General features: G+C 41.8%; 1 protein-coding gene across 1 annotated transcript; it reads left to right on the plus strand.

The window, feature by feature from the left end:
• Positions 1-561: 561 nt before the first annotated feature.
• On the plus strand, positions 562-13,509 carry efemp2a (EGF containing fibulin extracellular matrix protein 2a). The gene is made up of 11 exons (XM_034202918.1): positions 562-760; positions 6,053-6,290; positions 6,885-6,933; positions 7,440-7,625; positions 8,393-8,515; positions 8,663-8,779; positions 9,682-9,801; positions 10,436-10,555; positions 11,192-11,318; positions 11,798-11,993; positions 12,650-13,509. The coding sequence occupies exons 2-11, from the start codon at positions 6,189-6,191 to the stop codon at positions 12,821-12,823; spliced, it is 1,314 nt and encodes a 437-aa protein (XP_034058809.1). The 5' UTR covers positions 562-760; positions 6,053-6,188; the 3' UTR covers positions 12,824-13,509.
• Positions 13,510-18,923: the final 5,414 nt, after the last annotated feature.

Raw genomic sequence — 18,923 nt, forward strand, 5'->3', positions numbered from 1 at the left:
TGTTATCCCAGAAAGTGTCTCTAGTTTATTCTGAGAAATAAGCTGACACATTTTCCGAATAAGTCTCCCCTCTCTTACTCTTCCACTCTCAAATTTTTTGTCCACATTCCATTAACTTCTCTCTCCCCGGCTATAAATATCCTGCATGTCAGATTGAGCTAGGGCTTTAGTTGCTTTATGGAAAAAAGAAAAGTAAAACATGGGGGAGGTAAGTATAGATAGATGGGGGGTAAAAGGAAAAAAGGGAGGGAGGAAACATTGGGAGAGCTTGGGGCTTTTGCGGGGGTTCAGTTTAAATGAAACCAGGTGTGTTGTGGGACCAGTAAGAGGGGGCATTGGGTAAGAAGATGGGGGGGCATGTGTGTGAATCTGTGAGTTGTTGTTCCGCCTGCGATTTCGACGGATTTTGGCATTTGGTATTTTGGCCGCAGACCAGGAATTTGCATCCTGGGGGGTCAGGGAGAGGGGGTTTGGAGAGTGGAGGATGGCTGTGCAGGGGGCCAGAGGGAGGGAGAGGGGGGGTTAGACTGGGCTGTCCCTCTCTCCTCCCTCTCTCTCTCTCTCTCTCTCTCTCTCTCTTCCTCCCTCTGCATGTGTTCAGCTGCTCCAGCTGTCTGTCTCCCCACTCACTCTCTCAGGGTCATGCAGGCAGGAGTTTAAGGGACCACTTCTCCACGGCAACTCATCGGGACGACCACAGCCAGCAGCAGGACAATCATCAGAGGGCAGAGGCAGACGACCCATCGGAAAACTATCATCTGTGAGTTTCCCTGTGTTTCTTTAACGTCCGACTAGAAGACATTTGTGTCTAAAGAGAGCCGGTGGACCATATTTTGCGAGAGTTTTAAGGAGAAGTAGCGGAGGTGACATGTAACTCCACTTTTCTGCTAGAGGCCAAACACGTCACAGCTGCACCGCTGCTCTGCTCTCACAGCTACACTCAGCCAAGATAATGTGGCTTGCAGTCTGCCTCTTGGCTCTGGGTTTCAGACTGTAATAGGGGGTGGACAGGAAGAGAGGTAATGACTCACAGGGCATGCATTATTGGACATTATGTTGCAAAAGTGATTTCACTTCATCCCTCATATACAAGCCGGTGTCACAATCTCCTCTTAATGACTCAATGACTTAATGACTCACAATGAGAGAAGCTTCTAATGAACAAGAAGAAGAAGAAACAGGTGGCAGCTACAGGAACGAATACAAAGAAAACACAAGACATAACAACTCGGAAATCTAAGACAGTGTGGGATGCTGCCTCACTAATGTTGCACAGTGTATTTAACATCTGTCCACTCCTAATAGCTAACATGTGACAGCTCTACTGTCATTGTAATGACTCAGGTGGGATTATAGAGGCAACAGGAAAGAGAGCAGAGTTCCCCTGAGAGCGGCCATCATCTCGTGCCACACTGTATGCACACACACATACATCACAGACGTTTAAAGCTCTTTACACAGGCAGACAGAGCAGAATCACCAGTGGGAGAACAGGACCGGCCCAGAGGGATTCATTACAGCTACAGTGTGTGAGCATCTCCTGCAGGCCACTATCCATCACTGACAGTCGACTTTCCCAGAATAAGAGTGTGTGTGTGTGTGTGGCCTAGCATTACTATACTTGTGGGGACCTAAATCTGTTTACATAGTCACGTGTGGGGACTCACCTCCCTTATGGGGACAAAATGGAGGTCCCCATGAGGGGAATAATTAATTTTAGGGTGAAGACTTGGTTAGGTTAAGGGTTAGGGTTAGGCATGTGTTGGTTAAGGTTAGGATTAGTCTCCAGGAAATGCATGTAAGTCAATGTAATGTCCCCTGAAGTGATGTGTGTGTGTGTGTGTGTGTGTGTGTGTGTGTGTGTCTGTGTGTGTGTGTGTGTGTGTGTGTGTGTGAAATACTCAGATCTTTCACTTGAGTAAAAACAGCAATACTAAAGTGATACAATCCTGTTACAAATAAGTCCTGAATTCAAAATCTTACACAAGTAAATGTAAAACATTATTAGCATCAAGGTATACTTAAAGTGCCAAAACTAAAAGTGTCCATTATGAAGAATGACTCATTTCATAATGATGTATTTTAAATGATCGGATTATGAGCATTCATTTGTTAAAGACTTTATTGTTGCAGCTAGGAGTTCATTTTAAATACTTTTGTATACTGCTGGATAGGTTAATCAATAATAATACATCATCATTTGTTGATTTATATTTAGTTTTAATAATCTGAATCTCCAAAGTAACTAATGTTGTCAAATGTAGTGTAGTGGTAGCAGAAAAGAGTTTCTGAAACCTCAAGCCTGAATCTGTCTGTGTGTGTGTGTGTGTGTGTGTGTGTGTGTGTGTGTGTGTGTGTGTGTGTGTGTGTGTGTGTGTGTGTGTGTGTGTGTGTGTGTGTGTGTGTGTGTGTGGTGTGTGTGTGTGTGTGTGTGTGTGTGTGTGTGTGTGTGTGTGTGTGTGTGTGTGTGGTGTGTGTGTGTGTGTGTGTGTGTGTGTGTGTGTGTGTGTGTGTGTGTGTGGTGTGTGTGTGTGTGTGTGTGTGTGTGTGTGTGTGTGTGTGTGTGTGTGTGTGTGTTGTGTGTGTGTGGTGTGTGTGTGTGTGTGTGTGTGTGTGTGTGTGTGTGTGTGTGTGTGTGTGTGTGTGTGTGTGTGTGTGTGTGTGTGTGTGTGTGTGTGTGTAACCCCCTGGGTGGGGATTTGCAGGTTCACTGCCACAGTGGTAACGGAGCGTGTTGGCCACCGTGTTTCCAGCAGCTCCACGCACAACCGAGCAGAACAACACAAAGCTAGCCATGTATACACTACAACACATGATGACCATTCACTGTGTGTGTGTATTTTTTCTTGTCCCCATGTGGTCACTTTTATAGGCCTCCGGACATCTTGCCTGTTAAATTGTGCTGACTGTGTGAATTTCGAAATGGGTCATCCTGCTGTTTGAGCCCCAAATGGTAGTTATAATAGACGTGTCGTTAAAAGTATACACAACAGGTGTTAGAGCAGTAATGTTTTAAAGTGTCTTCTAGGGCTACAACAAATAGTTAATTAATTTATTATCCATTACTTTGATAGTTAGTTTTGAGAGTAATGGATTAATAGTTTGGTCTTTAAAATGTCCAAAAATATTTACAAATGTCTAGTTTCTTAAAGTCTAGGCAATGTCTTTAAAAGTCTTGTTTTGCATGGCCAGCAATCCAAAACACAAAGACATATCATTTGATATATAGAACAAGAAAGAACAGAACATGCTCCTACAGTATATGTGAAGCTGGATCCAGAGTCCCTGAGTCAACTGATATTATTGATAATATTCACAAATTAATTTGCCAATGGATAAATTGTGAAATATTTTCCATGCAAACATGGCAGAAAATGCTGTTACCAGCCTCTCAAGTATTGAGATCTCCCCATTCACTGTTTGATATCATATAGCTGAATATCTGGGGTTTCGGAGTGATAAAACAAGACATTTAAAAACATAAGCTTGGACTTTGAGAAACGAGGATGGACATTTGAACCTATTTTCTCAATGTGTTGACTCAACGATCAATTAATTTATCCAGAAAGAATCATTGGTGATAATCGATAATGAAAACAATTGTTAGTGTTAGTCCTAACTGGAACAAACAAACGTTTATCTTTTGCAAAATGACAGAAACAAAATAGTTGCTGATTATTTTCCGTATATAGTGATTACATGGTATCACAGTCAACCTGTTTCTCTCGACGTCAGTCAAATCCTAGACGATCAATTGCTGCACTTTTCACATTCTGCCATCCTCCTACACAGAGGAGAGATGAGCGGTTAGGGGAGCAGTGGCCGGAGGTTTGGCAGCAGCTATCCCCTATGTGAGCCATGGGGGGTTTCCCAGAACCCGATAGTCTGGGAAGCCCGGCCGAGGCAGGGCATCCCAGCTGGACCAGGAGCCCACATCCTCGCCACTGGCATTCCAGTGGTCCACCGCCACTTGATCTCCAGTGCCATCAGGGCCACTCCCATGCATCCCTGCTGCCCACTCTCAGTAGCCAGTGGGTGACTGGACCCCAGACTGATGGTCAGTTTGTTTTTGGCTGGTTTTGGGTCACATTCTTGCTGGTTGTAGGTGTCCGCCTGGCCAATTCAGAGAGGTCACGTACTGCGGGCGTGTGATTGCCCGGTGGTTATGTGTTACCGTCTGTGTTTACAGGAGGGGATGTTTTGCTGCCTTTTCACAAAGGTCACAAATGGCCTGTGATGTCATCCTCACCCTGCGGCCTTTTGTTTGTCTCAACATGAAATGAGACAATAAGCTATGCCTGTAAATGTGAGTTTACACAAGAGCGTGCATCTGTGCACGTAGACAGCCTGTGATTATAACCTGCTGGAGCTCACTGGCACTTTCTCAGAATCTTTTTTTCAATCCTTCAATTGACCTGTTTTTTTCTGTGGGAGCTGGAATAGGTGATTTGTTTATGTTTAACGTCTGTTTAAACACGTATAGCTTCTCTCCAGGAACTCAAACTGAAGGGTGCTTGTGTCTCTGCTGGGAGGAAAGCCCAGTCCATCTGAATACTTGGAATACTCAGCAAAGATAATACACTATAAATCAACCTCGAAAATACACAGCACTGTACATTACCTGTACTCCGATCTTACACATAAGTAAAAGTAACAAAACTCAATTTCAATAAGGTCTGTATTAAAAATTCTAATTGAGTAAAGGTACATTTCTACCAGCAAGGTCAGAGTACACATTATGTGTAACATACATTATTACTGTGGGGTCCTTAAGATGATCGCACAAGATGATATTATGTTATAAGTAAAGATATAATCTTGTAAAACAAGATCAAAAATACTAAACTTCATGGGCTCTTATGTCAGTTAGTTGCAGGACAAAATACAACCCTATTATTCTTATTGGTGATGCCCAGGGCCCTATACTGCATGTCATCCTCTCTTTCTGTTAACTCTGAAATGTAGTGGAGTAGACGTAAATAACGTGACTAAAATAATAATAACTGATTACTGAACTGGCCTACTGTGCACCGGCCCAGGGGGCTCAACCGGTCAGGAGGCCCCTGGTTGAGTGCTTCTGTTTACAGTTACTGCTAAGATCTCTTGTTGAGGTACAACATTTTCAAAAGTGACTGAGAACTACTTAAAAGAGAAACAAACAACCTTTGTGGTCGCTACAAAAAAAGCAAAAAAACGACCACAGAGATACAAAAGGACCAAAAAGAGACAAAATAATCCGAGAAGATAAAACCTCAAGAAACGGACCCAAAAAGACTACCAAGACACGCTCACTGCCTCCAGGAGATAAAAATAGTCCAATCAGAGACTCTAAATTGCCCCAAAAATTAAATAAAGCCAAAATAAAGATAAAATGCCAAAAGTCCCTTTACTTGTCCATGACTACTAGGGCCCCAAGGTATCAACATTTGTCCATACTTTCCAGACAGAGGCCCTCTCACATTGCAGAGACAAAACCCAGTATTAACAGAGGAGATTCTTTGTCACGGAGACAAAAAGAAATAAACGTTCAATTCAGCAGACGGAAGCAGCTGGGCAGGAGATGCTGTTATAAAATATGCGACTAATATACAGGATTTATTTGCTGACACACAGTGATCTGAGCCCTGGAGGCAGCGCTCGGCGAGACGATCATTCCAGCGTCTCAGTCTGCAGACAGTGTCTTCTGTGAGCAGCTAAAATTGAAGTATTTCTGTAATGTTGATTTTGTTATTTTCAGCAGAAGCATGGGGTACGTCACAATGTTTATGTTTTAAACTGGCAGAGTGATTCACGCCATTTATTCCAGCTGCGATCAAGGGGGAACTGTTTGGTTGGAACGCAGTGACCCAAGTCCAAGACGCCTACTGTTTGCTCTGACTGATTTCTTCAAATCTGGCTGCAGTTTGCTTTTTGCTTCGAGTTGATTTTGTCATTTCAGCTGTGGGAGCAACTCAAAGCACCTGTGAGTTTTGAGACTGAAACATTTTTGCAATTTCTGAGTTTCTAATGTATATTTTGTTTGTCTTTCCTTCGGTCTCCCTCTGAAATACAGGAACAACCTCTGGGCTGCCGCTCTCATCTCTAAAGCAGCACTGCCTGTGGGATAGCAGTGTGTGTGTGAGTGTGTGTTTGTGTGCATGTGTTACGTGTGTTCCCATCCTGTCTCCCCCCCAAATTAGTGCATTAGTATGCAGGGTGCTTGTGTGTCAATCTCGTGCGTGTGCATATGTGTGTCAGTGCTCCTCCACAGTGCTATTTCACAGCCACCTACAGAAAGTGACACCTACACGGTAAGGATGGATAAATCTTTCTTCTCTTTTCATCTCATATTCCTTTATATGATATAGCACATGTTATTTTATGTGGAAATGTTCGCCTCAAGTTCTCTTTATTCTCTCTGAGCTCAATTTCTGATTCCCCCATCTTCTTCTTGTTTAATATTCCACAGCAGTTTTCCAACATGTTATAGTAGTCTTAGTTGGGGGTAAATTTAGCTTTAATTCCATGTTTTCTTCAGGCCTCACTGTTTCCTTTCATGCAGCTCACTGCAACATATTTTTTCCAGAATGATAATTACCCTTTTTCCAAACATTGGCCTTAAGATCTTTGTTTTTGAGGTGACGTTTGGCTTTATTAAAGTAGTTTTAAATGTCAAAAATCCTTAAACTGTGGCAGCCTCCATGTGTTTTTGGCCCAGCACTCCTACAAATACACAGGAAACAAGTTTTTCCTTCTTCTGTTCTGTTTTTTTCTGTTAAGCCCCACTACTGGGGATTAATTATGTATTATAAATATACTATGCAAGTACTTGGCTCAGAGGGCCTGTTCACATCTTTCTTTCCATCATTTTCTCATACTCACTTTTCTCTGGTGCTCTCCTTCAGGAGTGCACAGATGGGTATCACTGGGACCTTCAGACGGAGCACTGCAAAGGTAAAGCACTTTTTAACCTGCATTCATTATTTATTCTTTTTTGAAAACATTGTTTTTTGTTATAGATTTTATTGGATTTTCCTGAATTTAACTTCCCTTTTAAAATGTCAAAGTTCTTTCTAATATAACGTTTTTTATATATATTATTAATTGGAGTACATTTTCTGATTTTATTTTAGTCTAATTCCCATTTTAAGTGTTTTTGATTTCTTTAAAATGGCATTTCATATACTACTTTTTTGGTGTAAACTATACTGTATTTCTTTTAAACACGATGATGCATGACTTGTCTGTTTCTATTTATATTGCTTTGTTGTTTTTGAGAATCGCTTTAGAACTTAGATTAGAACAAAGAACATTATTTAATCCATTTCATATATCACCTAATTCTTATGTACAGCACCAGATGTGATCATCCTGTTGCTCTTCCTGCCCTCTCCCATCTTTGATTTGTTCCTATCAACTTTGGTTAGAGCCTAAACTTTTGTCTCTGTGTCTCCCATCAGACATAAATGAGTGCGACACCATCCCAGATGCCTGCAAAGGGGGGATGAAGTGCTTCAACCACTACGGGGGCTACCTGTGCCTCCCCCGCTCTGCCTCCGTCATCCCGGCCCCAGAGCCCGCCATCACGCCCACCGAGAGCAACCCCTGCCCGCTGGGTTACGAGGCGCAGGACGACAGCTGTGTGGGTGGGTGTCCGCTGTGAGGTGGGGGGGTTGGAGGTGGACAGGTGGCCACAGGATGACCATTAAGCATGTTTGTGTGTGTGATTGTATACGTTTATTGTCAGTGGTCACAGACTGCGAGGCACAGGTGGCTGAGCAGGTGTTGGGACGGGGGGCTGCATGTAGGTGCAAACTGTGTGGGTGAGTGTGAGTCCACAGGGGGCAGGCAGACAGACTGTAGGAATTTGGAGGATTTCACACGAGGACAGCTGCTGTGTTTTAAGAACCGGACTGGCAGTGAGACAGCTACTCAGGCTGGAGGACGGTGAGGTGTTCAGCTGGGACCGCAAACATGATTCAGCATGATGTGATATTCTCAGCTGTCGGGTGCAAATGAGGAGAACAGAGTCGCCATGTCTCTCAGTCATGATCAATGATGCTGTGTTTGCTCATAATAACACATCTATTTCTACATGTGTGTCCAAGGCTGCACATTAGGTTATTTTGTCTACAGATGAATCCATCTTCTAGATTAATTGATGAAGTGTTTGGTCGATGAAATATCAGCAAATTAAAACTGTCCAAGGCCTTTGTTTTTTCCATTCAAAACCTAAAGATACTCATTTACAGTTGTTTTTATACAAAGTAAAGCAGGACAACTCCATATTCAAGTGGCCATTTTTGCATGAAACATTACTCAAACGATTAATCGATTATCAAAATTGTTGCCAATTATTTTTCTGTTGACCGACCAATCGCTAAAGTCACAGCTCTGTGTGTCCCTGTTTCAGATATCAATGAGTGTGAGCGAGACGAACATGACTGCCAGCCCAGCCAGCAGTGTATCAACACACTGGGCGCCTTCACCTGTCAGTGCCCCGATGGCTACCGCAAGGTTGGAACAGAGTGCATTGGTGAGATAATTTATTTGTTATTACATTTAAAATAGTGTAGATAAGCATGTTTAAATTTGGCCTGGGAGAAGTTAGTTACATCTAAAAGAGTGACCTTAATAACCTGCTTTATCTGAATGATCTCTTCTGTCTCTGTTTCTCTCTCAGACATCGATGAGTGCAGGTACAGGTACTGCCAACATCGCTGTGTTAATGTCCCCGGATCCTTCTCCTGTCAATGTGAACCGGGCTTCCAGCTGGCAGGAAACAACCGCTCCTGCATCGGTGAGTGATCACACAGCTAATGTCTCTGAAGTCAGGCAAAATGACTCTACAGTGTCCTGATAGCCCCCATCTATTATGACCTTAGTAAGATTATCCTACTTATAACAGATTTGTATATATCGAAGTCTGTTTACAGGTCTTGGGGAGTGATACTGTGAAAATGTGAAAATACTTGCATCTATTGGCTACAGAGGGAGCTGTGTGAAATCTGATAACTTGCCTCAAATGAGTCAGTGTCAGTTGGACTACAAGACTGAGAAAACAAACTCATGGAGTTGTGTGGAGTTAGAGAGTGAGACCTCTGTTGCCCTCTCCTGCTATATTAGCCACTACTAGCAAAATACAACCACATTTCTGTCTGTGGTGGAGTTGTATTATGGGTAATGTTGGCGCTAAGAAGGAAGAATGTGTGGGATAGATAAAGAGGATGTATCTGGATCTTCTCCCTCTAGTTAGTTTCTTTACAAAAAAGTCTGATAATGTTGCAGTAGTTTAATGCTGAATCAATTGAGTACACTTTAAAGCATTTATCTGTAACATTACATGTCCATGACTCCATTTTACGTTAAGATAAAAGATAAAAAGGGTTTAACTCTTAAAAATCAGTAAATCTGCTTCATCGTTTGAGGTTTGATCAATTCTGATTGACATGAACCGTGAAAGATATCCTAGACTGTTATTTGTATTCACTGAGTTAATGTTGTGTAAAGAAAACTAAACAGGTTTGTTGTGTTTATTTTGGACCCCGTTACTCACAGTAGAGCTGATTGAGAAAATGTGTTTTCAGTGCAATTATTTTATCTGGAGTGTTCTGGTTTTGGATCCAGCACCTGTAAAAGAATTAAAGTGTGTGCTCTTTGACTTTTAAGTGTATCAATCAAATCTATGTTCCCTCCCTTCAGATGTGAATGAATGTGAGATGGGAGCGCCCTGCTCTCAGAGGTGTTACAACACGTACGGCACCTTCCTGTGTCGCTGCGACCAGGGCTACGAGCTGGACGCCGACGGCCTGACTTGTAAAGGTAAGAGACACACAAGCAGAATGTCACTAAAACATTTACTGACATACTGTGCTTAACATTTTGAAGGTTTTAATGAGCGTTTTATTTTCATGCCTCTCACTACTTCTACTCCACTACATTTCAGCTTTAGTTTAAAAAAAAACTATGATTCTTTTTAAACAGGAAACGTATAGAGTTTGACTACAGGAGCATGTTTAGGACAATTGTTTAATTACATTTTTATTATAACTTCTCAAACGAGAAGATTTGTGGATTTTATTTAGCTCCTTCCCAACCAAGTACAACAATAAAACCCTACTTTTAGTTATATATTGAATCAAGCAATACAAATCTAGTGATATAATACATAAGTAATAACAATGACGGGACATTTTTCTGCCCCGAATACTACTACATCTTCCTGATTCAACTTATTATACATTATATAGGCCTACTTATATACTTTAACTTAAGTGACATGTTCAACACGTACTTTTTTCATTTGAGTATTGGGTAAGTAAAGGGTCAGTTTACTGTAGTAAGGATTAATATAAGTTAGAATACAGACTTCCTAGTTTCAGTGATCCTAACCTGCTGGGTATTCTGTATAATTGTGAACCATTAATAAAACCTGATTTTTTTTTTATCTCGACAGACATCAATGAGTGTGGCTTCTCCAGCTTCCTGTGCCAGTTTCAGTGTGTCAACGAGCCTGGGAAGTTCTCCTGTGTTTGTCCTGAGGGGTACCAGCTGCAGGGCACCAGACTCTGCCAGGGTGAGCCTCGCCTCCTCACACCTTCCTCTGTGCTTCCACTCACAAATGTCACCTCTTATTCATTCTCTAACAGCAGCTCTATTCTCATCCAGTGGGGAAAGTTAGTCAATACTAAACTACAATTTTGAAGTAATTGCTTTACTTTATTATGTCCAGCCCTCTACATCTCCAAGGGTACTTTCTACTCTACTATATTTATTTGACATCTTCAGTTACTAGTTACCTTTAAGATGACAATTGTACAACACATTGCTAAATACCAAACCAGAGTTTTTTCAACCTTTTATCTGTTGTCACATTTCAGATGAAGAGTTGTTAAGCTAAACCAAAATGTTCCCTCTAAACTTCTCAAATGATTTCTTATCAATAATAATTCTAGACCTAAAGAAAAATGTCTGACAACTTGATCTAATTATGACATTTAAAATCATATATCAGTCAGAGACCGAAACATAAAGTAGATTTTCTTCCAATACTTATGCTCTTTTACTTAAGTTAGCTTTTTCATGCAGAACTTTTACTTGTAACACATACACAAGGGTTTGACATTGCTGTATTAATACTTTAACTTCAGTAGAGGACTTGAATACTTATTTTAGTTTAAGTTAAACCTCATCAGCTGTGTTTCTCCTGCAGATATAAATGAATGTGAAACCGGTGAACATCAGTGTACCGAAGCACAGACCTGTGTAAACATCCACGGACGGTACCAGTGTGTGGAGGAAAACCGCTGCCAAGAGCCTTACGTGCAGGTGTCTGAGAAGTGAGTGACACCTCGTGAAAGCTTAAACAAACACAAACACACGTTCACACACCTTTTCCCAATTATTAAACTATGTGCTGGCCATCAGCTCATAATATAATCAGACCCTTTATTGAGTGTAGCTCACACTGCAAGATTAGCCCAATTACATTTTCCACATATGAGTCCAACTTTCAACCTTTTCTTCTGAACATGGTCCAGTGCAATAATAAAACCATTACACTGTTACACTGTTGGATTGCTAACAGGTGTGGGTCATATTAACATATCCCAGATGATTTGAAAGTATAAAAAGTACTTTAGAAAAACATGAGGGGACAAATGGCTACTGTTCAATGTTTGTTTTGATTTAAGGAGACCTTTTTCTTTCAGTCATATCACTCCCTCTGCTGGCTGATATATGTATAATATTTTTTAACACCAATTATTACAGATGTTGATCTCAAAGTGAACTTACTGACTCTCCTGTGTGTGTCCAGCCGCTGTGTGTGTCCTGTCAGTAAGCCGGCCTGTCGAGATCTGCCCTTCTCCATCGTTCATCGCTACATGAGCATCACCTCGGAGCGCTCCGTCCCCTCAGACGTCTTCCAGATTCAGGCCACCAGCGTCTCCCCGGGGGCCTACAACACCTTCCGCATCCGGTCCGGAGACGAAAACGGAGACTTCTACATCAGGGTGAGAACTGCTACAGGGCTGGAGAAAGAGAGAGGATGACTGATGGTCATGTGTTCAAGTTAACTATTCAACTGCTGATAAACCTGTGATCAGAGTGAAGACGTTTGAGTTTAGAAGCAACGACTCTGAAAAAGCTCTTTAGTGAACAGCATCGACTTTCTATTAACCATTTGCCAGATAGTGGTGGACTCTGAATATGACGCAGAATGCATGTAAGTCGTCTGCAGGAGTTAAAATCCCAATGTTGCCTCCAAAGGGAGTTTCTCCCTTTCCAACTAAGGATGTTTTATAACCCCACTTCAATATACACAAACAAGAGTGATATCAATCTTCTCATCCAACTCCAAACTTCTTTGTGCACCAAAGCAAAAAACACATTTACAAAAAGTACTCTTTTAAGTAGAAATAATGTAGAAATGTACTCGCTTACAAATGGCATTTTAATGCTTCATCAGTTGAGGTTTGATCGATTTTGATTGACAGGAACAGTGAACAAAATCCATGTTGATTCCCCGGAGCCCGACCCATTTTAAATGAGCACAGAGTTGATGTTGTGTAAAGCAAACTAAACTGGTTTGTTGTGTTCATTTTTGACCCCGTTACCCCCCGTTAATGTAGAAATGTACTCACTTATATATATTTGTTTTCTTCTCCAGCAAATCAATAATATCAGTGCCATGCTGGTGCTGGCCCGCGCTGTGTCGGGGCCCAGAGAGTACACGTTGGACCTGGAGATGGTGTCTGTTAACCCCCTGAACAGTTACCAGAGCAACTACCAGACCAGCTCCGCCCTCAGACTCTCCATCTACGTCGGGCCGTACACCTTTTAAAGAAGACGACGACGAGTGGAGGGACACAAAGTAAGATGGAGAGAGAGATGGAGAGAAACACAGATGCAATAAAAGGAAAATGAAGCTGTAAAACAAAAGTGGTCGACGCAGTTCAACCAGTCACTGTGATGTTACACTCTTTAGCTTTTTGTACTTTCAAAGAGAGCCACACATTTCCCATATTCATTGAGAACAGCATACAACTACGATGTAGCAGTAATATCCTGCAGCCTTAAAGTAATTAAGTCAAACCTGTCCCCTTGTGTCTTATGATGTTATGTTTTCTGTCTTTTTTTATTTAACACCTATCTGACAGCATCACTCTGTGGTGACAAGTTTGAAAAGGGATTTTATGTTCTTCACATCTGTTCAGGGTGTTAACTACTCTGTGTGGCATATTTTCCGCCTGCCTTCAGCTGGAGTGATTCACGCCCAGCGTCACTAGATTATTCTGTTTTCACCCGTTGACATGCTTATCTTTGGTTTTGCGCCGTTCGTCACTTTATTCTCGTCAGCGCTGTTTCCTGTTGACAGACGTGATTCAGTAACCACTCAGATCAGACCTCAGCTCCACTGTTCATTCCTATGTTCAAGCTCTCCATCACTGCCTTCTGTAGGTTTGTCACAATGCTGATCGTGTTTGTTTTTGTCTAAGATTTGAACCCAAATAAAACGATATACCTTTTCCTCTGTGTCCCAGTGAACATTATTACAATGCCATTTGTATTATTTCCCTCCAATGTAGGGAATGTATGGGCGAGGAGGAATCTTCTTGACAATGTAACCATGGGCAGTCTGGGACATTTTGATTATTCTAACATGCTATAAAAGAAAGATGTATCAGTCACTTTTCCATCTTCTATTGAGCAAGTGGATAAAAAAGGTATTTCATTAACATATTTCTATAGTGGCTCAGAAGAGAAAACAAAATGCTGCCTCTAGAAAGGCCCTTTATTTATGTTACCTGAAGGACACAGCTGACACACATACTGTAGTAAGGGAGCGGTGAGGTATTCAGTTGGTTGCAAATTGCGACCTCTTTGATGCCACTAAAGTCATGCACATATGTCTTCCTGAGCTGATCTACAGGATGATACAGGAGTGTCAGTGGATGGGTCAGTAAAACGGGAACTGTATACAGAGAATATCTCCATACAGCGACTACAGCGTGTAAATAGTGTCCCAGCTCTGAAACATGCTGTAGCAGCACAGACCGTTCCTTGCATAACTTGGCATCTTGTGGTGATGAAAAACAAACATGACAGGGCTTGGTGAGGGTGATACAGAGGGCAGTAGGGTAGAGGGGTGGGGTGTGTAGAGGTGTGCGTGTGTGTGTTCATATTAAGGGTGAGTAGTGATCCCCTCACATTTCCTGCTGGATAGAAAGAAAACGTACCCAACACTGGATTACACTGTAATAGAAGGGGTCACTGCCTCGGCGTAAAATGGGTCAGGGGGGCATAAAGAGACGCAAACTGGCCACAATGATGTTTAAAACAACCATAAAGACACTCAAAATGACCCTAGAAGGACGCAAAAAGACAACAAAGACACTCAAAATGGCCGCTAAGGGACCCAAAACAACCACAAAAACACTTAAAATAACAATAAAGAGATGCAAAATGGCCATGAAGACACTCAAAAATAACCTCATGCAGAGACAGTAGGCTATCTGACAATGCACTTTTGAACTACCTTTAAATCATGTTTTTCCCAATCAAACAGCAGACACAGTGTGATCCAGCATTATATCTACACGGCATGCTTCACTATCCATATGTATCATGGCCCACTGCCTTCATAGGCAGCTATGAATGCATTTACCAACACTGTTTGTCTGGTTCCCTGACCTAATTCACTAAGCAACATTACAATATGAAGTAGTGTTGGTGCAGTCAAGTCTACAGGGTAACATTTGGTTAAGATGTGCCCACACCACTGAGAAGGCTCCACAGACTGCAGTGTGTCAGAAACACCCCCCTCTTTACCTGCACCCCCACACTCATCAGCACACAACAACATTGTGGTGATTTCTGTCCATAAAAGTGAAGACAAAGAGACCACTGCCCCATTACGATGTCTCCCTTTTATACTTTTAATCTAAACATTCCTGCACCAGGAAGGCAGATGAAATCATGTCCACCCCCCAACATCCTTATATTAGAGGGGAAAGACAAAATGGCTGCAGTTTGATGGAAACAGGAGTGAAGCTCTGTAGCCTCCCGTTCTATTTTTACCACTTCAGCTCTTCACTTTGTGTGTTAACTGATTCTCCTGACCACAAAAAAAATAAGGAAAAAGAGAGAGAGAGAGGGAGAAAAGGAGAGAGGGGAAAGCCCTTATTTCACAGTCCACTGCTGTTCGCTCCGCCCAGTCCTACACACACCACACACACCTCCCATCTGTCCTCACTGGGGGGTGATGACTCACACACAGCCTGTTTTATGTAACCAGACAGCAGCCACCAGGGGGCAGCAGACCACACATCTCCCAGCAGCAGGCCAGGAATACCAACCACCTGAGGAGAGTGTTGGTTTTTATAACCTAATTGACTACTAAGCCTATATTTTCTCCAGTTTTGCATACACTTGTACACCTGTGGGAGGACAAAGTGAAGTCAACTTGATCTACTTTGAACAAATATGTACAATACAGCAAGTGTCCCAGCTCTGAAATATGCTGTAGCAGCACAGACCTTTCCTTGCACAACTTGGCATCTTGTGGTGATGAAAAACCAACATGACAGGGCCTGGTGAGTGTGATACAGAGGGCAGTAGGGTAGGAGGTGTGTGTGTGTGTGTGTGTGTGTGTGTGTGTGTGTGTGTGTGTGTGTGTGTGTGTGTGTGTGTGTGTGTGTGTGTGTGTGTGTGTGTGTGTGTGTTCAGATTAAGGGTGAGTAGTGGCACAAGTCCCCTGACATCTAGTGTTGGCATTTATTTAGAAAAAAACAGATAACACTGTCAAGGAGGGATTACTAGCTAAGGGGGCACATGGGTCAGAGGGTCATGAAGAGATGCAAGCTGACCACAAACAGAAGCAAAGTGACTACAGAGTCACTCTAAATAACAACAAAGAGACGCAACATGACAACAAAAATACTAGAATCTATCAGAAAGACACACAACACTTTTACAAAGGGGCTATGACTATGACTATGACGGGACACAAAACGACCTATCAGAAACTCAGAAGAGCAAGGATGAAAATAACCTCAAAAAGACATAAAATAACAACGAATGACTTAAAAGTTAAACAGACGCATCAGGACTGAAAAAAGAGCCAAAACAACGCGAAAGAGATGCAACATATTTGTACAAATAAAGCCTTTGTGCTGTATGTCTGTGTGTCTGTTTATGGGTTTGTTTGTGTCCCTGTGTCTGTGAGTGTGTGTTTGTGTAAGGTGTGTGGGTGTGTACATGGGAGAGCATGTGTTGGAGAGTGGCAGTGCCCACACAGACGAGTGGGAGGAGTGTTTTGGGAGCAGAGAGGAGTGCTGGAGCGCCCGGTCATCTTCTGTTTTTGCCAACTTTGCTGGGATATGATCTCATTTCTGGGCAAGCTGCGCCCCGTGGGCCACAGTGGGTGATAGCATGGGACCGGAAGTGGCCACACTAAGGCCCATGTGAGGCCATAGGGCACCAGAACCACGGCACAAACATGGAGGACAGGTAAGACATGTTTCCATGTAACATACATCCTGTTCTGTCCCTCAGTTTAGTGCAATGACGGAGGAGCAATCTGTTCCCCAGGTCTTACGCTTTGATCTCCTCCTATTGCATTACAAAAAGCTCTCCATGCACTACACCACAATGCAGGTATTATATTTATGAATGAGAGCGCGAGGTGGAGTGTCATTTCCCTCCACCCACACAGCCCCAGAGCTCTGAGATTAGTTCATTAACGAAAAGAGCGGGCAGTGGAATCTGTGCGACATCAAAAACAGGCTGCACAATGCCGAGAGGGCCGCTGGGTGATTAGGGAGTGTAAATGAGTGAGGGCATGAGGCAGGAAACGGCCCTCTCTTCTGGATATTTACATACAGCATATAGAGATATATGGTGAGGGGGATCAGAGGAGGAGGGCAATTACACAAAAGGAAAACAATCACATCAGGGGCCTTTTTAAAAAACAAGACATTGCTCGTTTTACCGACATTTCATCCTCAATATTTTGAAGATATTGTTTCAAACTTTGTTTTTCCATAGAAAAATCAATAAATATATAAAAAGTTTAATTCATTTTGATTGCAAATTGAGGTGGAGGTCCCTGCCTCCTGGCAGTAAGAATAGAATGATGATCGATATGTTTTCAGTTCAACACATCAGTCTTTCAAACTTAATTTCTGTATCTGATAAAACCATTATTGAAATCAATAGTTAATCAGAAGACCAGACTGACTGAAAAACCTCAAAAGAGAGCATACTAAAGACAAGTGGGTCCGAGTGTGTGGGAGAGAATCCCCCTCTGCAGGGAACTTTGGGATTGTATTCTTTGCAGACCATACACATGCAATAAAACCTATAAAACAAGTAAGGGAAAACCCCAAAAAGTACATTAGGGCCCTTGTGACCAAACATGTGAGGTTTCATCCTCTGGGGAACATGAATATCTGGACAGAGTGTAACGTCACCCTTCTATAGTTGTTGGTATCAAGTATTTCACCCTGGACGTTAGTGGTGGAACAACAACCTGACGCTTCCAATATGGCTAAGAAATGTACATTGTAATATACTTGGACTCATTTGGCTGTCTAACAGGTTGAATACTTTTCCAAACATAATGTTCTATTGTTTAGAAAGAAATCCTTTGGGATGTTCTTGTTATTGTTTCTAATATGAACACTCAGAGATATCACACAGGAGCTCTAATGTGATATGCTCAATAAATTCTCCCGCTGTAATTCAACAGGAGTAATTTCTTGTTAGCGCTGGGAATAATTAGCTTATCACTCCAGTCCAATTACAGGTTCAATTACTGGGCATGTTCATTACCTCGGGTCAGTGTAATCTTCTATAAACACACTGGGAATGTAGTGCCGTGAGCAGGATATTATGTCACATGTCAGTAATTACATATATAACTATGGTGTCTGCGAGGGGGGCGGCATGTGCTCTGAAAACAAAAACAGAGAGGCATCTTCACCTAACTTTGTCAAACAAACAAAAGTTAAGCCGAGCGACTGGACTACATGAGGGCCTTGGATGTGTTTATATAAGGCTCTAAGCTAAACCTTACCCAAGCCTACCCTACCTTCAATTTTCTTTACTCATTGCGTACATGTGGTTACCAAGAAACGACGACGTGTTGCTATGGGTGTGTGGGTGTATAGCAGCAAAAGGGACCTAAGCTGAAAAGATATTCAGCCCTGAGAAAACATAACAGAAGTGAAGAAGTGAAAGGTATGTGAAGTGCAGGGGGCAGACGCTAGAGGAGAGAGGAGCTTCTGAATCTCAAACACACCCATTGTGTGAACACTTTTTAGGCTGTGAGTTTGAGAGGACAAGAAGTATTCAGATCCTTTCCTTAAGTAAAAGTACCAATACAACAATGTTTTCATTATTCTATACGCTAACTCTCTTGTTGTCAACACAACCTCCTGTATCCTCTCACATAAGTCAATTTGGATGCATTTCACTACAGTTTTATAACTTTTATCAAACAATAAAAAAGAGGTTTAAAAAGGAGTTTTGGCCGTTGTTTACATTCCTCTTGATGCAAAGCGTTATTTGCTTGCAATGTTTTTCTCGTGAGTCTTTCAGTACATGAATCTTTAACTAAATGTACATTTATCTGTGAAGGGCTTTCTGGCAAACAAAATAAAAACATTTTTTAACTGATATAACTTAAAAAACACTACATATACTCATATATCATCATGAATATTGATTTATAAACATGTCAGGAAGTTAAATCTTGTTTCTGTTATGAACAACTTAATAAACTGTTAGCAGACGTTATATTGTATTATCGGATATTCTATACCCAACTATTAATATGGGAGTTTTTTCATTTTTAATTGTTTGTGCACAGTGAATATTATGACTATTTACAGTATTTAACTGTATTTAACTTTAATTTGTGTTTATATACTTTCCTCTTT

The sequence above is a fragment of the Gymnodraco acuticeps genome, unplaced genomic scaffold (genome assembly GCF_902827175.1).
Source record: "Gymnodraco acuticeps unplaced genomic scaffold, fGymAcu1.1, whole genome shotgun sequence".
Lineage (NCBI taxonomy): Eukaryota > Metazoa > Chordata > Actinopteri > Perciformes > Bathydraconidae > Gymnodraco > Gymnodraco acuticeps.

Coding starts and splice junctions, on each gene's coding strand:
- efemp2a (XM_034202918.1), top strand. CDS start 6,189: ATGCAGGGTGCTTGTGTGTCAATCTCGTGCGTGTGCATATGTGTGTCA. Junction 7,626..8,392: donor GCAGGACGACAGCTGTGTGG/GTGGGTGTCCGC, acceptor TCCCTGTTTCAG/ATATCAATGAGTGTGAGCGA. Junction 8,516..8,662: donor GGTTGGAACAGAGTGCATTG/GTGAGATAATTT, acceptor TTTCTCTCTCAG/ACATCGATGAGTGCAGGTAC.